General features: G+C 55.1%; 5 protein-coding genes across 5 annotated transcripts; 2 read left to right on the top strand and 3 right to left on the bottom strand.

Moving 5' to 3' along the window:
* Positions 1–2,029: 2,029 nt before the first annotated feature.
* B0T15DRAFT_556230 (Piwi domain-containing protein) lies at positions 2,030–5,314 on the bottom strand. The gene is made up of 8 exons (XM_062870412.1): positions 5,181–5,314; positions 5,002–5,130; positions 4,807–4,931; positions 4,560–4,744; positions 4,359–4,507; positions 4,173–4,305; positions 3,683–4,104; positions 2,030–3,617 (listed from the first exon to the last, which is right to left on the bottom strand). The coding sequence occupies exons 1-8, from the start codon at positions 5,283–5,285 to the stop codon at positions 2,046–2,048; spliced, it is 2,820 nt and encodes a 939-aa protein (XP_062721561.1). The 5' UTR covers positions 5,286–5,314; the 3' UTR covers positions 2,030–2,045.
* Positions 5,315–8,038: 2,724 nt separating this feature from the next.
* Positions 8,039–11,849, bottom strand: B0T15DRAFT_209500 (uncharacterized protein). Its single transcript, XM_062862654.1, has 3 exons — positions 10,983–11,849; positions 9,451–10,927; positions 8,039–9,388 (listed from the first exon to the last, which is right to left on the bottom strand). The coding sequence occupies exons 1-3, from the start codon at positions 11,706–11,708 to the stop codon at positions 8,280–8,282; spliced, it is 3,312 nt and encodes a 1,103-aa protein (XP_062721560.1). The 5' UTR covers positions 11,709–11,849; the 3' UTR covers positions 8,039–8,279.
* A 508-nt stretch (positions 11,850–12,357) lies between these two features.
* Positions 12,358–15,959, top strand: B0T15DRAFT_533383 (Nrap protein). The gene is made up of 2 exons (XM_062869364.1): positions 12,358–12,662; positions 12,720–15,959. The coding sequence occupies exons 1-2, from the start codon at positions 12,426–12,428 to the stop codon at positions 15,873–15,875; spliced, it is 3,393 nt and encodes a 1,130-aa protein (XP_062721559.1). The 5' UTR covers positions 12,358–12,425; the 3' UTR covers positions 15,876–15,959.
* On the bottom strand, positions 15,960–17,445 carry B0T15DRAFT_533381 (histone chaperone). The gene is made up of 3 exons (XM_062869363.1): positions 17,025–17,445; positions 16,600–16,948; positions 15,960–16,527 (listed from the first exon to the last, which is right to left on the bottom strand). The coding sequence occupies exons 1-3, from the start codon at positions 17,131–17,133 to the stop codon at positions 16,137–16,139; spliced, it is 849 nt and encodes a 282-aa protein (XP_062721558.1). The 5' UTR covers positions 17,134–17,445; the 3' UTR covers positions 15,960–16,136.
* A 462-nt stretch (positions 17,446–17,907) lies between these two features.
* On the top strand, positions 17,908–22,235 carry B0T15DRAFT_396091 (uncharacterized protein; the record flags this gene model as incomplete). The annotated part of the gene is made up of 2 exons (XM_062864812.1): positions 17,908–18,026; positions 18,077–22,235. The coding sequence occupies 2 exons, from the start codon at positions 17,908–17,910 to the stop codon at positions 22,233–22,235; spliced, it is 4,278 nt and encodes a 1,425-aa protein (XP_062721557.1).
* Between the last annotated feature and the right edge of the window lie 201 nt (positions 22,236–22,436).

Genomic DNA, 22,436 nt, shown 5'->3' with positions numbered 1-22,436 from the left:
CAGGCCGAAAATCCGGCCCGTGTTTCAGAACAGGCAGGCCTACACTAGCTGACGTAGGTATATACGCAGCGTGTTTTTCTCTCTTGACCTTATTTCTTATGTTTTTACGATGGTTTTCTCGCTTGACTTATGGAGGTTCCATGATGTACTCGTACACATTCTTTTGGTCACCGCAATCGTGTCAGGTATAAAGCCACGTGACTTGCACTATCATAACAATTGGAAGATACAGACACTTTCGGTCCCATGCTCCGTACCTACCTAGGTAGACTGGAGGAGCAACAATCCGGGATAACTTTGGCTCTTGCGATTCGAGCCGCTGTTGCGTGGTGTATCTTTATTTAATGCCAAACTGCGGATATGGCCAGAGGGCTAGGACCTTGCAGCATTATCTGAAGTGATAGGGCTTACTAGAGATGTAAAGATGGGACATATAGTTAACTTCAGTCTCATCCGATCCCACGGAGTTTGGATCCACCCTTACCACACAGTAGTTAGGTACACATCACCTAAGGAGATTTGGACCTATCCCCCGGAACTTGCCGGGCGGCAAGGCCAACTTGGAACTCGGCATAAGTAGCTGCGAAATTTGTCCCTCTAATTCCGGGAGAATACAACTACCCTCCGTCCGGTTCATCGGGGACATCGTCCAGTACTTCGGGAGGCTCCGGCCCCCCCGGCCCGAACCATGGCAACAGGCCCCACCCGCATATGCCGATGTCCATGTCGACTAAAAAGCTTGGCGGGTACGTAGTGGCGTTGCTCGGACAACAGATATCAAGGGGAAGGAAACTGTACAATACAACAGGAGGTGAGGGCCAGGGATCACTCAGAGTCTGTCGTCGACCTGAATCCACGCGATGCCAAACTGCGTTTCTGTTGCAATATTTGTACACCGTACATCCCTATGCATCCAATCCATACTAATCATGTTCAACCAACGGCGCCGGCTGCGCAGTAACTAAGGTACTAACGAGTTCCCGGATGCTCACGGCCAGATCAGATCTCACACGCATCAAGGGCTTGTTGGAGTTGCAGATACCGAATGTGAGCAAACCAGAGCATGCATTGGACTCCAGAGGACTTGTGTACTTAGATTCCAGATGCTCACACGGAGTCACACGGAGTCACACCTAGTCACACCTGGGATGCACGTTCTGCTTCTGCTGCCAGTCTTCTTGTTTACTCAAGCTGCCAGCATCAAAGACGCCTCCACTGCTGGAATTCAGTGCTAGGCAATCTCGCGACGGCAGTCACCGGGGATGCTGGCCTCGGAAGGACAACGGCATGGCTGGGATTGTAAGTTTGCAACAGCCGTCACGCCGACGCCTGGCGGCTTACCCCAGCAAGCGCTTAGTTGTAACAGGTACCTTGACTCAGTTACCTGTAGGCCGTGTTGTTCTCCTTCTCCCCTAGCTTTGCTCTGTATTTCTTCGTACAGTCACCGGCATGCCCGGCTCACCCTGACAGCAATGCGGCAACTTGGACAGTTCATCTTACGAAGGACTGCCGTGTGCTCATAGAGCTACACCTGCAATCGCATCAAGTAACGGAGAAATGCCGCAGTTGTCTCCTTCAAGTCCTCAGTCTTTTGATCCGGCTTGTGATCTTCGACTCTCTTGACCGTCGGTTCGTCTCATAGTCACATATCAGGACTTCATCATTATAAATCAGCGCCATGCTTGCTGCTAGTATCTTGCTCTGGACTTAAGTGGTTAGAACTCCAGGACGTGAAGAAGATGCCGTTGCAGAGAACTGCCACGCTGCTCCATCCGGCTCCCATGTCCCTCCAAGTCCGTCACTGCCAAGCTCCGAGTACAAAAATAAAACAAACATCAGGGCCTGCTGCAGCACGTCTCGACGACTGAATCACGGCTGGTCCCTCCCACACCAAAACCCCGTTACTCCACCTCCCGTCGCAAGCCCGATGCCATTCTTGTTGATCTATCTGGAGCTTTGGAGCATTAGCAAATCTGCTGTCAGAGGAGTGAATCGTGGGTATTCAACTTACTGATGGCGCTTATGCTTGCGACACCGATGGGTCTTTAGACCCACCACATGGTGCTGATGAAGGTTGCAATGGCGTCCGGGCGACCGCCATGCTGGCCAGGCCTCATGAGCGGCGGAGGCGCTGTCTCCTTCTCCGAGGGAGCCTGGCTGTCCTTATCCCACTTGCCAAAGGGACCGGGGCGCTTGAGCACCAAGTATCTCTGCTCCTTGGGCATCTGCTCGCTCGTCGCCATGTTCTCGTGATGGCGGGCGCGGGCACCGGCCAAATGCGCGTAGTACACCGCGGGATGCAGCGAGACGGGCGTGGTCGAGCGGCAATACTGGTAGCACTGATGATATAGAATGCGCTGCAGATCATCAGCCTTCAGGGCGCACTCGTCATGAAGTACGTTGTAGTGCACCGGACGAGCTGTGCCCTGGATGGCCACGTGCGAGCAGAGGTAGAAATCGTAGTGGAAGGGGTGCGTGACTTCCCGCTCCACAAGCGTGCCGGGCAGGCAGTTGCCGTTCCTGTCACCCCTCTCGGGGAAGAAGCGGATATGGTGACGCTTGGTAGCGATGATGACAGTAATCTTGGGAACAGTTCCCAGGTGCTCTTGGAACACCTTCTTCATCTCCTCGAACTCGAACTCCATGACATGGGCGAACTGACCCTCCGAGACGCCATCGCGGATGTAGAAGACGTGTTGCGGAACAACCCGGTTCTTGTTGCGCCAGCGGACGATGATCGGTCCGAGCATGGAATGCATGTTGGCCGGCTGCACAATTTCCACGCCCCAGCCGTTGGTCTCAACAGCGGCTTCATAGATTGCCGCATCCTTGTCCATGGAGACACACATCGCTACGGTAGACGCGGAGACGGTGCCGGTATTGCCGTGAGAGATGTCAACACCGATCATCATGGTGGGAACCTTGAAGAATGCCGAACCCTGCCCTTGGTGCGCAATCCTCGAGGTTTGCCCGCCAAGCTTGGAGTTGACCTTCATGCAGACGTTGGAGATGTATTGGCCCTGAGCCCTGCGAACGTGCTGAGCGTTCAACATCTGCGTGATGCACGCAACGCGGCATTCGGCGTTCTTCTTCAACCGGTCATAGATCCAGGAGGTCTTGTCCCTCAGGATAAAGAAGAGGATTTGGGGGGTGGCCTTGTTGGTTTGGCCACACTTGTTGAACGATTCCATGACCACCTTGTCATGTTCGAACCCGCCCGGAGGAGTCATGATGATGGGGTTCCTCTGGATGACGCCACCGTGGCCGGTGTATGTCGTCTTGAAGACACTCGCGAAGTTCTCGACGGTCCTCTCGTCCACACAGTTGTCCACAATGACAAAGCCCCAGGATACGAGTGGCTGCTTATTGGGGGTGACAAACCTCATGCCGCGAAGGTCCCAGCGACCGCTCACCTTGGGGTCGGTGGTCCGGTTGCCAAACTGGACGATGGGGTTCTTGATGAGCTTAGCTTCAATCATGGGCATGGTGGGGTCGATCTTGATTCCGAAGTGAGCAAGATAGCGGTCCTGGCCCCATTCGAGGTGCTTCACCATCGTCAGAATCTGCTGGCTGCGCTGCTGAGGGCGCTGGACCGCGAACTTGATCATCTCCGAGGTCTGGAGTTTGGTTGCTGTGAGCATTGAATCCATGTGAGACAGTAGGCAAAATGCAGAGGACATACCTGCGCGGGGTCCAACTTGAAAGGGTAGGGGTTGAACCGTTTGACCTCGCACACTTCCATGGGGAAGTAGCCGGCTTTGGCCGTCTCGACCAGAGGAAAGTACCAGTGCGTAATCCGGGTCTTGTAGTGTAGCAGGTAGTACTCGAAGATGCTGTAAGTCTTCATGCTACCGTCAGGCATCTTCTTGTCGAACTTGACGGCCTTGGCATGACCACCCTCTGTGCCATACTCTTGCTTGAACAGGATGCCGCGGACTTTGTACTCCTTGTTGCCCCTCGTGTCGCCACGGTGCTTCACCTCGAACCGGATGTTTTGCAAGCGGCGGAGGAGCTTGAAGCACTCAGACATACCGTAAAAGGGGGCCTTGCCCTCCACCTTGATCTCGATAGGCTTGAGGAGGTCGCGCATTTGATCGTAGGTGACTTGGGGCAGAGTCAGCTACATGAACGAAGAAGCAAACAAGACAATGATAGTCGGTCGCCGAACTTACGGTTACCCCACCGCTTGGGGTCGTGGCAGCTCAAGAAGTTGCGCGCCAGTTGCATGAGCGGCTGGCCCACCCAGAACGTCTGGTTGGAGACATCGACATTGACTCCAAGTCCGAGCTGACCAGACTTGATCGACTGATGCACACAGTTAGAACGGCAAAGGGGGCAAGGAGCATCAGGGCACATACCTCATTGAGGCGGATGGCGGAGTAGATACCCTTGATCGCCTCAGTGGCGTTGTTGAGGCGATAGGTCTCCGAATAGTCATTGAAGAGAGTGCGCTTGATCAAATGCATGCTCTCAGAGGGGCCCTGACGGAGGACGTGGTCAAGGAAGCCTGGACAATGTGAGCCATGGTGATTGAGGAAAGGAATCGTTCTGTTACCCACTCATGCACTCCAGTACCGTGGTATCCCAGCCGGCCTTGTTGGTCAAGTACGCCTTCAGCATCTCCAGGCGGACCTTGGAGGTCTGCTTAATCACAATGGTGAAAGTGTTGCCCTTGCGACCCGGACGGCCCTCATCGGCGCCGAGGTCAACCTCACACCGCAGGGACGGGACATTGTAGGTTGACCTGTTCAAGCGTTGGTTAACGTCTGCAAGCTCTGAGTATGCATCTTGTAGTCTTGTACTCACCAAGCAAGCTTTCGACCATCATGAATCCAAGGTGCCTTGCAATTGGCGAGCACACTCTGCACCGCCATGGACTTCCAGACCTTTTTGTAGACGACCCCGCCAGTGGGCTCGGGGACAATGTTAACCTGCGGGCAGGTTCCATATGTTAGCCTGTGTGCTCTCGAGCGCTCAAAAAGCTTTGAACAAGTTACTTACATCGTACTGGTAAACGTCTTTGCCGGAGACGCTCTTCACGCGGAACTGGTTCACGCCAACCCTAATAGACTGACCGCTGGTGTTGTAGCTAGGGCGAGTCGTGAAGGGCGTGTTGACACGGCCGGCGTGCTGGAAGCCATGTCAGCATTGACAAGGTCAATCTGTGGACCAAACCTTACCCAGTAGGCCTCGGGAGGCAAGTCGCACCGCTTGTTGATACCCGCCGGAAGAGCCAGCGGGTTATCAGGGCGCGACGAGCCCTGACCAGCCATCTTCTGTGACATGGCGGGCAATCGTTAATGCTCGAAGCTGTTAGAAGGAGAAGTGTTAGCCGTCTAACCGACTCATGAGAATTGCAATGGGATTATGAGTCACTTGTTGAAGGGGATGTATCGATCAAGTCCTGAAGTGATGATGGAATCAGGTCTGACTTTGAAATTCGGGCAATTGCGCTGACGAAAAGGATTGAAGAACCCGCTTGTCTTTGGGACTGAATAAGAAATGATTGATATGATGGCAAAGCCCTCGATGTACAAGGGCTCCTGTTGGGAACTGTGTCGGTGGGAGGCAGGATGTGGAATGGCGGAGGGGAACGAAGGTTGGATGTGGGCATGGGTGAAGAAACTCAAGGTAGAAATGTTCAAATCGGTGGAAGAAATCAGAATCATAAACATGAGTTTGAACGCCACGTATTCGGTGGTTTCCAAACAGTAAGAAAGCAGCAAAGAGAAACAGGTTGAAAAAGAAGGGGCGACAGAAACCAGAAGACTTACCAGTACCGACTTGGATCTGCGAAGCAGACGGAACTGAATCTTTTCTGAGAACGCGCTTGCTCGGATGAACTGCAGAAGTGGCTTCAGATTAGAGAACATCCAACAATGGATTCGTGGGGTAGTGGTTTGATGTAAGGCTCAGAGCCAGTTCTGTGTTGAGGTGCTGAGTGGTGGAGGAAGGGGGATGATATCACGATGCTTGGTCAGAAGTTAGGCAGGTGTAAGAAACTTGAACTGCTCTGCCATCCCTCAGGTGACTGACTCAGTACTAGGTCGGTGAGTTAAGCAAGCACAATGGGAGAAGCAGATCACCTGTTTGTGCCGTGTTCCACTGATACCTTAGGGGTTAAGAAAATGAGAGAGGGAAGGAGCGATGACGAAGCTCTGGGCATGGGAAACGTAAGGTAGCAACAGGTAACCTCAAAACGAGAGACTTACCGATGGAAGTCTGCTGACCGACTCGGTTGTTAAGTGGAAGTTGAAGACTGAAAATGCTGTCAGAACTGAATGGGAAAGTTAGGAAGTTAAAAGAGTTTGATGGGAAGTTGGGAGGCGGTGAAAAGGGGCGGTTAAACAAGGGAGCAACTCGATGACGCATGCCTGGGAGAACGCGACCAGAACCGACCTGCAGGCCAACTCGCACTGGCAAGTTGGAGTCTTGGTTTAGCTCAAGAGTAAAAGGGAAAACCAAACCCTCTGTCAAGGAAGCAGATAAGTTGTGTAGTTGAAGTTGAGAAGAGAGAAGGAGGGTGTGAAAGGAAGAGACAGCAATTTAACTGCAGCTTTGAGAGAGCGGCGCTCGCTGTGACACGGGAGAGGAGGTTTGAAAGGGGAAAGCAGAGAAGGATTCATCCAGATATGAAAGTTTTCTCGAAATGTAATTCTGGAAAGAAAAGGCTGGGTGGGAGTGATCGACAAACTGGTTTGCTTGCAGGAGTGATTGTACTGTTTGCCATCGAACTGACTCTCTGAAGGAGGCTTTGGATATACTCACCTTTTTGCATTCTATGGATGACTATGTGGGAAGGGAGAGTGAGAGGGCATGAATTCGGAAGCTCGAGGTTGTAAACAAATACCAGGATGTGTCTCAAGGAAGGTTTGCCTGTGATATTCTCATCTCTGGATGGCAGAGGGGAGATGCAGGAAGGACATAAGAAAGGAAATATTCGACTAAATACTTACCTTGAAGTGACTTAGGGTTGGAATACTTGTTGATGGTTCGTGTAAGCGATGAGTGAAGAGAAAGGTTGGTTGATGTACCGAGGTGGGTGAAGTTGTGTGGTGTTTGGAGGAAGAGAAGAAGGTGAAGTTGGGAAGCCTGGCAAAGACTTTATTCCTGTAGGAGAGGCCTAGGGCTTGGTGGAGGCCAGGTCAGCAAAGATGGGAGGAAATTGGTCAACAAGGCAAGAACGCGAGGAGGCGGAAGGCCGGGCAGTCAGTAATGGCTTCCAACCAGCCCAGCAGAAAGAGACTGGAAGGAAGCTAAATCTCTGTTTGGCCAGGAACCACAATACGAGGAAATCAGAGCTTGGATTTCTTGGACACATGGATCTGTTCTAGGGCTATCTGGCATCGAAATCACAGACTCCGAAGTACATTAGTTCTTGATGGCTAGCTCTTACGGAGATAGATGGCCAGTAACATCTGGCCAGCTGAGTAGAGTTCGGGTCGAGTATGGAGTGAATGGAGCTGTCAAAAATCAACCACAAAAAGCTCTGAACATGGCTTATTATGTGCGCCTCTGCTTACGGAATCGATTAAGCACCTCAGGCAAAGGAGACAAGCCATGTTGGCCCACAGGTTGAGACCGCATCCTCGGTAATGGCAAGCAGGTTTGTTCGCAAAAGCTGACAGATTCATGTACTTTTATGTAATTATGAGCCACCAGCTTTCCTGCCGAGGCACTTGTCATGCCGTGATTGAGGTGGAGGGATAGTAAAAGGACACATTCCAGGTACTAGTACTGTCAGGACGTCACGCAAGCAGAACCATGTCTCTAGCGGGATGGCTTTACCCATCATCATCCCACCGGCTGCGTCGAGGTAGCCTAAGTAAATTGCTGCTCTTGGGGTACCTAGTATCTGGCAGAACTGCAGAGTCCTTTCACAGCTAATAACAGGCGCTGAGAACGTCGGACCCACGCGGCCTAAACCTTAAATTGACGACCTTTGTCTTACAGCATATAGATGGGAGGGGTGGAATATGTGGATGCATGAAGAACCTCCCTCGCCAATGCTAGAAGCTTAAAGCGGGAAACCCCGAAACCCAAAGAGAACTTAAGAAACCCGACCCAACCCACTCCATGCATGAGCTCCTTCCACCCAGTGCTTTTCGTCCATGAATTCGCTTTTCATCGAAACTGTACATATGCGACGGGCGTGAATAACAGCAAGCTAAGCAGGTCTTGGTAAGGCTGAGTCTCGCGGTCAACCTGTTTCGGCATCAAGCTTAACAGAACCTCGTGGCCTGCATGCTTAAGTTCGGATTGGAGAGCATCCTATTGCCTTAGTAAGGATGGGGTGGATACCGGGGGTAACCACCCTGAGCCGGCGGCGGTCCCTGTCCGTAACCCAACTGCGGTGGGGGTGGGCCGCCATAACCTGGCTGAGCCATGGACGGATGCGGATAAGGCGCCCAAACCGGGCCAGAACCACCGTCATATTGCGTGGGTGGAGGATGGGCGTACCCCGTCTGTGACGGAGGCGGACCTTGCGCGTACACTGCCGGCGGGGGCTCGTAAGACCCGCTCGAACCGGGTCGGATTGTGGATTGCCCGTGCTGAGCAGCGGATGAGGGCGGCATACGGCCGCGAGGTCCCTCTCCCGTGACATAAGGACTCAGAGGCAGACCGATCGGAGCCGGCGAGTCACGGTTTTGGTAGCCGCCGTATTGGTTAGAGTAATCCGTGGCTTGCCGGGTGTTCTTCCACACGTGGTACTCCGGCACCGGAGTTTCGCGGAGCAGGTTTGCCATCTTCACCGGGTTGAAGCGGTGGAAGTCGTAGAGATCAGCACGTGGGATCTGGCTGAGAAGGAATGTGATATCCCGAGCAATTGGAGCGGTGGTAGCTATGTATGAGGCGGCACCTTGGCCCTGCATCCGACGCTGTTGGTCCAAGCGGCGGCCGGCGGCGCCTTTAAGCGGCGAAGCGCCGCGCTGGAACTCGCCAAATTCGTTGCGCTGGATCTTGCGCGGCGGCTCATCGAAATCGTCCGCTGGCAACGGACGCTTGGGAGAGTTTGTCGCCCGCAAGAACTGGGGCCCGGGACTAGGGCGGCTTGCGAATGGAGGCAGGCGAGGTGAGTTTTGGAGCGAAGTAGCCTGCTCGACCGATGGGAGCAGCAGCTTGGGTCTGAGTTGTGTCGCAGGAGAAACGATGATCCGGGCAGCAATCGGGTCAAACTTGTCGGTTGAGTATCGGGCGTTGAAGTGGGCAAGTTTGGGATCTTCAGGGAACAGCTCTGCCATTCGCTTCTCCAACTTGGCAATTTGAGCCAGCTCACCAAACTGCGACTCATACTTATGAAAGTAAGCATAGAGGGGTTTGGCTTTATGCACAGTCTCAGGCTTCTGCGTCAAGCGGTTGACAACCGTCTCGAAGAGGACACGGGCATCTGCGAGAGGTTAGTAAGACACGGAGAAGACGGAAGCTAGATAAAGGGGCAGAAACACTCACTTGTGAAGTCATCGCGCGAATGGAGGTACTTGATATTCTCCAGTGTGAAATTCTCATCCTCGGGAAACAGTTTCGCACCGCGATCGAAGATCTTGCCTCCTGCGGGATCCTTGTAGATAGTCCACTCCAGCTGGGCTACCGCCGCATACACGTCGCTAGTGAGACGGCCTCGGTGACGAGCATCTTGGAAGGCTTGCCGCATACCACCCAGTTCCGTGTTTGGTTTGCCCTTGCCTTGGATGCGGCGCATCGCGCGGATCAAGGCAATCCAGACAAAAGAGATGGTCCTCGAGAGAAGCTGAGTCTGGGCAGCATAACCTTGCTTGATGGCACGAATCTGCTCGTTGAACCTGTTGCCAACTGCACCTTTCTCCGCAGGGCCAGCTTCATCCTCGTCTTCGTCTTCCTCTTCGGCCCTGTTGGCCGAGGCCTCGCCAGCTGCCTTGGCAGCCTCCTCAATCCGCGCAAGTTCTGCTGTTTCTCGCTCTTTCAGCCCTTTGACGATGCCATAAAGAGTGTCTAACACTTTGTTGTAAGGGCCACGCACGGCCTTGCCGCGTTCAATCTTAGCATCGTCGTTTTCCTCAATCGGATAGGTGGATTCGATGTAGTCGGCGTGCTTGAAAGCGAGCAGGACGCTCTCGGGGTTCGCCTCGATACCCCTGGTAAGGAAATCTAGTCCAGTTGAGCTGCCGTCCTTGGCCGTGATGTTATTGTCGAAACACCATTGCGCGGCGTCAACCCACATCTCGGGCCAGAACCGCAGTGCCATGAGAGCCTGGTTGTAGACATAAAGGATGCGCTTTTGGTACAGACCGGGCTGATCTTTGTCGTCCTTCAGGTCCAGGGGATCCGACTTCTCCCATGCAATCCACTTCTTCCAAATCTCAACCTGCTCCATGTACTCCTGGTCACCGTCAAAGCCCGGGGCCGGCGGGAGACGGGGAAGAGTTGTCCGCTGCAGACCCCGGGTGATGTTTTCGAGGGCTGTGTTGGCGCTCTTGGCCGACATGTATGACGGAGACTTCTCCGCCAGGTACTTACGGCCGGTCAACTTGTTGAGGCCGTTTTCAAACTCGCCATACTCTTTCCACAGCGTGTTGACATTCGCGATGGGCACACAGATGGCTCGCTGGTAAGCCTTGCGCAACTGATCCATCTTCTGTTGATCCTGCCACTGGCTTCCTCCGACGGTACCAGGGCCAAACTTGATGAACTGGATGTAGTCGGCCCAGATCTTGCCGGCATCTTTATCCAGACCAATGTTGTCAATGACAAATTCGTAGGCTCGCGAGACGGTTTGGCGAGCATGTCCGGTGTTATCGTTCAGGTCGTTTCTCCGACGTATGTAGTCTAGGTACTTGGTCCATAAGTTCACATTGGGTGTTGACATGAGAGACTTGTTGAAGATTATCTCGGCTTCCTGGAAGTTGTTCGTTTCCAACTCCATTTCTAGATATTCAACCCAGATATCAGCCTAGGGGTATGTTAGCGCTTTATTATTCGCGTTCATCCGGATCTTGGAAACCCACAGCCTGAGGGAAGACAGCGAGAAAGCGCTCATAGACCTGTCTCGATTGTTCAGTGTCGTTTTTGGAGCGTTGCTCAGCAATCAGCGCGAGCCACGCATCCATGGCGCCGCGAGGGTCATCGTGAATCCTCTTCTCCAACTGAGCAATCTTGTCAACGGGAACTTGGGACGCCGAGCCAACGGCGGCTGCCGAGGCAGAAGATGACCGCGGGTTGCCATTGTCCAGCTGGTCAGCAGGGGCAGCAGCAGCGCCATTCGCCTGGGGCGCAGAATCTGCCCCGGATGGGGTGACAGTAGACTGTCTGGCAGCAATGGCAGGGTGTTGAGGGGCAGGACGTGGGACAGAGGACTGTGGCGTAGCGCCAGAGGCAAGACCACTCGATGCAGAAACAGGAACCTCATCATCTTCAGAGTCCGAGTCTCCCACTAGGAAGCCTCCTGCCGTCCGCGGTTTCTTCGCCGCACGCTGGGGTGAGGGCCTGAGGGGGACCTGGTCTGCAGCTGGCTGAAGTGCTACAGCAGTGGATGGCGCAGCAGTGACTGATGCTGGATCGTAGTCACCCATATCGTCGGCGGCACCATCAGGAGTTGGGTCAAGGGAATACTCTGCTTCAACTTGATGGGTGCTATGCTGTTGAACATGGTTTTGATTGCTGCCATCTGCAACCTCATAACTCCCGTCTTCACCCCAAGCACCACTCTGGTACGCGGGGTCGTATTCGGCCATTGTGTGTAGACTTGTTTCTGCGAGATAGATCGCGTCGATCGGGCAACGTCGAGGGATAAAAGTCGTGTCAGATCGAGGACAAACGTTGAGGGCCGAAGGGATTCGAGTTGGTATCGGCGCAATGATGAGTTGTGGTTTGCGAATTGAATTAGGCCGTCTGGAAGATAAGCTGCAATCGATATGGCGTGGTGACGGCCTAAGGTTGGTGGCAAGATGCCTGCGAAAATGACGGGATGCGGGAAGTCTTGGGAAGACTCTTGCGAAAAGCTGCTTTAGTCAATTAATGGGAGGTGGCAAGCATAGAACAAAGAATGCGGCACTGTTTGTGACCACGCGCTGGATAAGGGAGATGCTATTGTATTCTATTGCATGCCGCCGTGCCTATTCAGAGGCGGGGGTGCTATTGTGCTTGTGTTGTTCATGGATGAATTGCTTTTGCGGAAAAATGCAGGCTGGAGATCTTGATTGCAGTTGCTCGTGAAGTGGACCGTGGTGCCTCCGATGAGAGTCCACAAAAGAGTGGAGTACTAAGGTAGACGCGACCACTTGCCCCCTTGCCGCGTCTCGGCGCATTGCACAAGCACGTGCCTCCCGAAAAGGAAACCTTGAATGCTTATGGTTCTTATCTTATCAATCATCAAAATTCCCAGAAAATCGTAGAGCGCATCAAACGAACCGAGTTCCGCAGAGGTCGAGATTCGCGACCGCCTCGCAACGATGGATTCTCACCCAGGAAAGCGAAGGAAGCTCGACCATGCCCGGGATGGTGCCGAGGTCACTCTTGAATCCGGTCTTTCGACTGGCATTTCCAGGTCAAGGGCATTCGTGCTGGAGGCCGAGGAGTTGCTAGCATCTGTGCGCTTGGATTACGGAATTTCTTTTGAGGGTGCGGACAACCTTCTACACCAGATCAAAGGCATTGTTGAGGCCATAAAAAGCCATGAACCGCTTCCGGTATGGATACCAAGTGTTCTAACCCTTAAGAGGATGCTGTGCTAACTGGCGCGCCAGCTTCTGGAGGCCGCATCCAAGCTCGAAAAGAAGCACAAGATTCGCGTTCCTTTCCCGGAACCCCGGCCACAAGAAAGCTGCAACTACAAAGTCGCTTTTGCCACACCGGCGCAGTTCAATGTTGTCGGTAGCTATGTCTCCAAGACTATGGTCAAGACACAGAAGAGCCGCGCTGTTGATATGGTCATCGTACTGCCGGAAGGAATTCTGCAAGAAAAGGATTATCTCGATCTACGCTACTTCTATAAGAGGGCATACTACTTGGCCGTTGTTGCTTCTGCCGTGCGAAAGGAGCTGGGGAGTGACGCCCGGCTGTCCTACGAGCGCCTCAACGGTAACCCATTGTGTCCCGTCCTCGCCATCCAGCCGAATACGTCCCAACAGCAAGAAGCAGGGAGCTCAGGCGATAGGGGGGACCTTGACTACAGGGTACGGATTATTCCCTGTGCGCCGGACGGATTCTTCCCCAAGTCAAAGCTTAGCTTGGGCGCCTCGCTGGTCCGCAAGGGTCGTGAAGGGCACTCAGACGCTTCTGCCCGGCCCACTCCCTTCTACAACTCAACCTTGGTCGCTGAGAGCTGCTTCCTACCCTACCTCAAGGTCCTACGGCAGGCTGAGAAGAAATGTGCAGCCTTCAAGGCTGCGTGTATCCTGGGGCGCATCTGGTTGCAGCAGAGAGGTTTTGGAGGCGATATTGCGCAGGGCGGGTTTGGTCACTTTGAGTGGGCAGTACTTCTTGCTCTCCTTCTCCAAGGCGGGGAGAGCAAAGGGCACGCCGCGCTATCGGCCTCGCTCAGCAGCACACAACTCTTCAAGGCGCTCGTCCAGTTTCTGTCGGTGACCAATTTCGCTGAGAAGCCTTGCGTCTTCGGTCCAGGGAAACCGGAACTGGAAGCCCATCTCGAATCTGGGCCCGTGCTTTATGATTCCGCTCGGAAACTGAACCTTGCCTTCAAAATGGGTCCCTGGTCAGCGGCTCTGCTTCATCAGCACGCGAAATGGACGCGGCGCCTGCTAGTTGACAGCACGGCTGACCACTTCAGCCCAACTTTCATTCTCAGATCCGATTTCGCGCCACACAGCTTTGACTTGATTGCCCGCCTGAGTTGCGAGTGGGCATCAGATGAAATAGACGCAGATGCTTGGGGGCTACCATGGCAGCTCGGTAGTAAGGTCTACAAAATCCTAAACAAGGCGCTAGCAGACAAGGAGATGGGAGAGCGAGCTCGCTTGATTCACGTCACGACCCCAGCGTCTCCGCCGTGGCCTGTTACCGAGGGGTCCAAGGACCCGAAAACTCTGCCACTAGAGATCGGCGTCTTGTTCGATCCAGTCAACATGTCACGGACGGTCGATCGAGGCCCGGCTGCTGGGCCAAGTGCGCAGGAAAAAGAGGAATGCGCAAAGTTTCGGAATTTTTGGGGCGACAAGGCCGAACTGAGACGTTTCGAGCGCGACACCATCCGAGAGACGTTGGTTTGGACCTCGAAAACTCCTTTCGATCTTTGCGAAGAGATCATGCGGTACATCCTCGGTCGGCACCTACACATTGGGCACCTTCACAACGAGATTAGCATATACGGCAACAAACTTCCTGCTATGCTGTCTCTCGGACCTGCTGACAGCGCCTTGTTCAACGTGGCCAAAAAGGCATTTGACGCTTTTGAGCGTGACGTTCGGGATCTGGACGATTTGCCTCTCCGTGTCAGGCAGATAGCACCCATCTGCCCAGAGCTCCGATATGCTTCTGTTAACCTCCCAGCTTTTCTTTCGTCCAAGTCAGGGCCCCGGCCGTTGGAGTGCATCATATCGTTCGAGGCATCGGGGAAATGGCCAGAGAGTGTGGTTGCCATTCAGCGGACGAAGATTGCTTTCCTCCTGATGATTGGCAGCCTCCTGGAGAGTAGCAAGCCGGGTGAGATCAAGACACACGTTGGAGTTGAGGCTGCGCAGTTCGAAACCGAGAACCTTGCGTTCCTTGACGTGGTCTACGAGTCAGGTCCGTCCTTTCGGCTGCGGATACACAGCGATCTCGAGGAGTCACTCCTTGAGCGAGAAGTAAAGGATAAGACCTTGGAGCAGTATCTACGTCAGCGCGCCACGACTCAGCTAGCGACCTTCAGACGGCTGTACACCAACTTGCCGTTGCACAACCAGTACATCTCCACATGCGCCACTCGTTTCCCAGCTTTATCCCCGACGATCCGGCTGGTGAAGCACTGGTTCAACGCTCACAAGTTGTCGTGCCACTTTACCGAAGAGTTCATTGAACTCGCTGTCCTTCACGTCTTCCTTGCGCCGTATCCATGGGACGCGCCATCAAGCGCTAGCACCGGCTTCATGCGGACGCTACTATTCCTGGCCCGCTGGGACTGGCGTTCCGAACCCCTGATCATCGATACTGGCGGAGACATGCCTGCTATCGACAGGACATCGATCGCCACGCGACTCGAAGCGTGGCGCAAAATTGACCCCAACATGAACCACACAGTCCTCTTCGTCGCAACCGCTCAAGAGCCCAGCGGGACAGCTTGGACAACGGTTAAGGGCGAAGCGAAACCGTCTAAGGTCGTTGCCACGCGCATGACATCTCTAGCCAAGAGCGCCTCCAGAGTCATCAGGGAGCAGGGGCTAAACCTCGACTCCAGAAGGCTCTTTGTGCCGTCTCTCAAAGAGTACGATGTAGTCATCCATATGAACAGCAAGGTCCTGAAGAGCACACTCAAGACATACGCCGCCGTTGACCCTGAGGCTGAAGCTGAAGGGACCGAGAACGCCGGGTGGGCAAAATTCAAAAACCTCGATGAACGGACAGGGCTAGAGCCTCTGCCCTTGGCACAACATCCTGCAGAGTTGTTCTTGGAGCACCTGACGGCTGTGTATGGCGGGGCTCTGGTCTTCTTCCGTGGTTCAGTTGATGACCATACCATTGGAGCGATCTGGAACCCACAAATGCAAAGACGAAGTTTCAGGATCAACCTACCAACTTCATACAAGCCTGTTGCTGGGAAGAAGCCATCGAAGGATGGAGGTGACGAGGGCTCTGACGACGAGGAAGATCTGGTAAATCTCAATAAGGATGCGATTTTGGCGGAGATCGCGAGGATAGGAGGGGATCTGGTGGACAGACTGGAGGTCAAGGGTGCGGAGGTGTAAATGTGCGGCAGCGATGGTTGTCCTTTTACATAGGTGCTGATTACAATCATCGTTAAGGTTGGCACCAACAAAGGAGCCTGCCACTGTCATGACTAACAGGTGTATTCTCCCACTTGTATCTAGAACGCCGAGGGTATGAACATGACCGCCTCCAAACCCCCCATTCGCCCCATGCAAAACGATATCCCTGGCAATGATTTGAAGCATCCATACGAAGTTGCCTCATCCGCCGCCGCCGATCTAATTCAGCATGATGTCCATCTAGTGCACCATGGCATCCCCCTGCTTATGTACCGCACCAGCAGCGGGCTCGGGTTCATCAACGTCCATCCCATCACCCTCACCTCCGCCTTCTCCCTCAACCATCTCGTCCTCCTCCTCCAACAGCTCGTCTTCACTTTCGCCTTCAATGTCGACGCTACCCTCATCAGAAAGTTCGTCCTCCTCAACGCCCTGCTCTCCCTCAGCGCCCTCGACGCCATCCATCCGGGCGTCCTTTTCCGCGGACTCTCCGCCGTTTACGGCGCCCTCCTCAACGAGTTCATCCTCCTCCTCGGCAAGTTCCTCGGCACCGTACTCTTCCTCATCGGCAACGAGATCGGCCTCTGGCTGGTCAGGCGGAAACTCAGGTGGGGCCGAGGCTTCGGAATCCCTATTGACAATAAAATGTGAGCTAAGGGCCGCATCTTCACTTTTGAATCCAAGGTAGGAGACACGTTCGTACCACTTAATAGCAAACCTCGTCACGCGCGGCTTCTCCGCGAGGATGTTGCGCCGGATCTTCTCGAAGACGGGCTTGGCGGGGGGGTCGTTGACGAGCTCCTCGCTCTCGTACTCGTTGTTCACGTAGTAGCCGACGCGCACAAACTCGCGGCCGTCGTAGGCGCACGTCAGTAGGATCACGGTCACGCCGAGCAGCTCGTCGATGGGGATGCGCTTCGTGTCGGGCGGGTCGGCCTCAAACACAAACTTGTTGATGCCCACGGGGATCGGGCCGACCAGCAGCGAGTCTAGCTCCTGATCATAGTGGTCGGATTGCGCCGAGCCAACGTACGTGAGCTTCCATTCGAGATCTGCAGGCAGTAGGTGAGGGAGGTTAGTTTTAGGGCTCATCTCTTGCGACAGGGAGTCTGGCACGGGAGGACGCACCCTTCTGCAGCGGCTCCAGACACTCGAAGGTGATCTCAAATTCGTACTTGTCGGTGAACTTGGCGGGGTTGTTGAGCACGTTAACCCCGAGGAGAGAGACAACCGACATCTTAGGCAGTAATGTGGTGGTGCGACGAATTCGCAATGCGCCTTGCCCGGTAAACAAAACAAAAATTGGTGCGGTGCCGTATCAGTGTGCCAGACTTCTAGCGTACGCAGAGGAAATAAGGTAGCCGGTTGGGCAGCGAAGTTGGTAGGTTACTGCCAGACTTTTGCTGAAAGTTTTAGGTGAGAGAAAGTTGCCGACGTGGCAGCGGTGAACAGAAATGCTACTAGTACTCAAACACGAAGTTCAATAACTCTCGTCAACCTGCAAAGAGAAAGCACGGCGGCCAATGGGTTCATCCATACCAGGTCGGGCCCGGTGCGTCTCGACGCGGGGCACCGACAGGCGTCTAGCGCGTTTTAATTTGGAGATTGCGCCCGCCCTCTTCGCGTTAGTTGCATAACGTATATTAGAGCCCTGGTCTGCTTAAGATCCACACAGTGATCGGTGGGGCTCTTGATACACTGGCACTGTATAATGTCCACAACATCAACCCCACCACTACACTCAACATTGAATGGCAAATAGCCCTATGGTTTCGTCAATGACTGTTCTATGGGAGAGTAAGGTAGGACTTGTGATAAGGTACCTGCCCTGCAGCACCTAGCCTCGGCTCGACTTCTTTCTCTCAATACTTCGTCATAGGCTTTGATTTAAGAGCGCTACTGTGAAGACACCACAAACCCGTTACATCACCCTCATCAACAGCCCCGCAGAACAGCAAGACCCCCCTCATTCGATCCTGTGTGAGGTGCTTCCTCCCACCAAATAAGCGCCATGAGCAGTACGAAGGCCTTGCTGAAGGCCGTCAATGAAGCAATCAGGCAGAAGGAATGGGATAAAGCGGTCGAGGCGGCGAGAGAGGTTCTGGAGAGAGACAGCAAGAGCTACCAAGGGTAAGTGTTAACCCATCAGCGACCACGGTCTACGTATGCTTATTCTGTAGGCACATCTTCCTGGCTTTCGCCCTGGACAAGAAGAACGACTTCGACGGGGCCGAGAAGACATACCTTGCTGCCACCAGCCTGAAACCCGGTGACACGCAAGCATGGCAGGGCCTCATCAAGCTATACCAGCGGCAGCGGGGAAGGAAGATCCCACAGTACCAGCATGCTGCGCTCAAACTGGCCGAGATCTACCGGGATGCCAACGAGATGTACAAGTGCCAGGATACGGTGGATCAGTTCATCGACTACGCACGGGCGCACGGTGACCGCGAGCAGTATGTAAGCGCTCTGGACTTGATCCTGCCTGAGAGCCCCATCTACCCGGCTCTGGAGGGCCGCGTGCCTCACCCCGCCAAGACGTACGAGATCCAGGCCCAGATCGTTGAGACGGAGGAGAAGAAGCGGATCAACACCTTGATCGGCGAGCGACGCACCCGGATAGGCGCCCGCGTCAGCGAGGTAACCCTCGAGGTGAAGCGTGAGGTCTACAACCAGAGCAGACTCGGCTACGTCTATGGCCAAGCCATCAACTGGGCCACCGACGATGACGTGCGTCGGACCTTCGAGGAGAAGCTCCTACAGTATTGCTATGAGCGGCTGCTTGCCTGGCCTCCGGGCGAACAAAAGGAGCGGGAAGCTGCGATTGTCCAGAAGCTGGCAAACGACATGGTGATCATCAGGCATCCGTTCAAGTTTGCATGGGACATTGCCATCAATTGGCAGGACCACAAGGATGTTCAGAACTGGGATGTCACTGTGCTCAGACAATACTGCACCTTTTTCCCCGACAGCGACCTGAATAGGGTCATTATGGGCTTTCTAACGAGCGAAATCTCGCCCTTTCCGAAGGAGGCCCAGCAGCAACCGGAGCCAACCACCGGCACCGATACCGAAGACATAACCGATGACGACGAGTCAGGAGGTGTCCCGACAACATATGTTCCGCTGACCGAGGAAGATCGACTGCTTATGATGATGGAAGGGGTCAGCAGTGCTGACTCCCTATTCGGTCTCAGATTGGCGGGCGAGTACTTTCAGCACGTCGAGGAACACGAAACCAATGTCGAGGTCATGCGCAAGGCCCTTGAGCTCGTGAAGCTGGAGCGCACCAGGACAGGGCTTTCGTTCCAGAATACGGAGGACGCTTTCTCTTTGTGCCTAGGAACTGCTCTCGTCTTCTTTCAATCACCACGCCATCACCAGGAAGCCAAGAGTTTGTTTGACGGGGTGCTTGAGCACGATGCGTCATCGACCCGCGCCATGATCGGGGTGGGCCTCATCTACGAGGAGGAAGAAGAGTACGACGAAGCCATTGACTTCCTAGAACGAGCGCTGCAGCGCGATCCAGATAACGTTCGCGTCAGGACCGAGGCCGCTTGGGTTAAAGCATTGAAGGGGGATTTTGAGACTAGCAGGAGAGAGCTGGAGGACTGCTTGCCGCTGCTGACTAGGAAACGACAGGCAACCAACATGGAGCTGCTCGCGCAGACGCAGTATCGCATCGGATACTGCATTTGGAACCTCGACACGTCCAGGGCGGCTAGGAAGAGCCGCACGGGAGCCTATGCGTACTTCCTCCAGGCTCTGAAGAACAATCTTAGCTATGCACCCGCGTACGCAAGTCTGGGCGTGTACTACGCGGACTATGCCAAGGACAAGAAGAGGGCGCGGCGGTGCTTCCAGAAGGCAGTCGAGCTGTCACCGTCTGAGGTCATGTCGGCGGAGAGGCTTGCTCGGTCGTTCGCAGACGACGGCGACTGGGATCGTGTAGAGCTTGTTGCCCAGAGAGTCGTTGATTCGGGGAAGGTCAAGCCGCCTCCCGGCTCTAAGCGGAAGGGCATCAGCTGGCCCTTCGCAGCCCTCGGTGTGGCGGAACTTAACAAGCAGGACTATCGCAAAGCCATCGTCTCTTTCCAGGCAGCCCTCAGGATATCGCCGGAGGACTACCACTCATGGGTCGGCTTAGGCGAGAGCTATCACGGCTCTGGTCGGTATATTGCAGCCACCAAGGCAATCCAGAATGCACAGAAGCTTGAAGAGACCCCGGGTGCGGAGACACCCGGTGAGACTTGGTTTTCCAAGTTCATCCTCGCCGAGATCAAGCGTGAGTTGGGCGACTTTGACGACGCGATTGCCCTCTATCAGGGGGTTCTCGCCGGTCGCCCGGACGAGGCAGGTGTGGCCATTGCCTTGATGCAGGCGACGGTGGACAGCGCCTTGAACAGCTTGGACAAGGGCTTCTTTGGAAAGTCGATCGACCTCGCCGTCGAGACGCTCAAGTTTGCCGTACAAGCCCCCGAGACGATCAAGGAGACGTTCAATTTCTGGAAAGCGGTGGCCGACGCGTGCTCGCTGTTCTCTAGCGTCCAGGGTCGACTGGCGGAGTTCCCGGCTGACTTGGTCCAACAGCTACTTGACGCCGCTGATGCAGTGTCTGAGCAGGCCGTCAATGTGGACGGAGTCGGCGATATGGCCATCACCAATGGCACCAACTCAGACGAATCCAAGATGGGTGCGGAGTTAACGAGAGTCGTGCATGCGATGATCCTCGCGCACAAGCGAGCCATCCACGTATCCGCCAACGACGTGCACGCGCATGCGGTTGCGTATTACAACCTCGGGTGGGCAGAGTATCGTGCGCATGCGTGCCTGCCGATGCGGTCCAGAAAGAAGGCCACCAAATACTTGAAGGCGGCCATCGCGTGTTTCAAGCGGGCTATCGAGCTTGAAGCAGGGAACTCCGAGTTCTGGAACGCTCTCGGAGTCGTCACCAGCGGCGTCAACCCGTCGGTCTCGCAGCATGCCTTTGTCCGCAGCCTGCACCTGAACGAGGGCGGCGCACATACTTGGACGAACCTGGGAACGCTGGGTCTGCTCCAAGGTGACGTCCAATTCGCCAACGAGGCGTTTACAAAAGCGCAGTCAGCCGATCCTGATTATGCGCACGCCTGGCTCGGGCAGGGTCTCGTAGCTCTGCTGCTTGGCGACCAGAAGGAAGCACGTGGCCTGTTCACTCATGCCATGGATATATCCGAGAGCTCGTCCATGGCGACCAGACGGCACTTCTCGGTCTCGATGTTTGATCACATCATGGAGTCGCCTGCCGACGTGCCCATCACGTCACTGATCCAGCCGATCCTCGCCCTCAGCCAACTCCAAGGACTCAACCCACAGGAGCTGACCTACGGCCATCTCGCCGCACTCTTCCAGGAGCGCAACCACGAACACAGCCACGCCGTCGGCACCCTCGAGAAGATCTGTGCCGCCGTCGAGGCGGACTACGAAGTCTCCGAGTCTCCCGAGTCGCTCAAGCGATTCGCTATCGCCAAATCCGACCTCGCCCGCGCGTACCTCGCCGCCGGCTCCAACGCCGAAGCCATCGAGGCAGCGGAGTTGGCCATCCAGCTGAGCAGCGACGAGTCCGACAGCGAGCTGTCGGCCGAAGAGCGCAAGCGTGTCCGGCTCAGCGCGCACGTCACGATGGGTCTGGCGCAGTACTACCAGGGCGGCGTCGACGAGGCCGTGGCCTGCTTTGACTCCGCTATCGACGAGTCCCAGGGCAACCCGGACGTTACGTGTGTGTTGGCACAGGTCCTGTGGGCCACGGGCAAGGAGCAGGCGAGGGAGCGGGCGCGGGAGGTCCTATTCAGCGTCATCGAGAGCGCGCCGCACCACGTCCGGTCTGTGCTCCTGCTCGGTGTTATCGCGCTGCTGGACGACGACGAGGAGAGCCTCGAGGCTGTTGTGGCCGAGCTGCAGAGCCTGCGGGCGAGTGACGAGGACGTCACGGCTGCGGACCAGAAGCAGCTCGGCGAGGTGCTCCGGGCTATTGCGGCGTTTGGCAAGGGCGACGCTGAGGAGCTCAAGGCGAGCCAGGCCCGAGCCGATGTCATGTTCCACCCACACTTGCCGCACGGCTGGTCGGGGCTTGGGGCGCTTGGCGGCGAGGGGGGCAAGAGCGCGGCCGAGATGGCGTTGCGGGTCGCGCTGAAGGGCGTGCCTCCGAGGGGCGATCTCGCGGCGGAGGACCTGGCTCGGGCGTATGCCAGGACTGGAAGGCCCAAGGACGCGCAAGTTGCGATCATGGTGGCGCCGTGGGAACGGGCAGGGTGGCAGGCGTTGGGGGATGCGGTCACCGGGGGAGCGCGCGTCATGTAGCAGTATTTGGGATTGGGATGGCGCATGTAAAATGGCAGTGCTAGACAAAATAGGAGGTCTATGGGTATCAAAGATATCGCTAGAGCCGTTCCCTTCCCAATGCAGTCGATTTCACCCTATGGCCCCTTACGTGTCGAATGGACGAGAGCTCTAGTGAGCAGGTCGCATTCTTCGCCCCGGGCTTTCTCACCAGTTGATCCG

The sequence above is a fragment of the Chaetomium strumarium genome (assembly GCF_033439665.1).
Source record: "Chaetomium strumarium strain CBS 333.67 chromosome Unknown B0T15scaffold_4, whole genome shotgun sequence".
Classification (NCBI taxonomy): Eukaryota; Fungi; Ascomycota; class Sordariomycetes; order Sordariales; family Chaetomiaceae; genus Chaetomium; species Chaetomium strumarium.
Note: the sequence above shows the minus strand (reverse complement) of the source record. Positions and strands in the feature narration are given on the sequence as shown.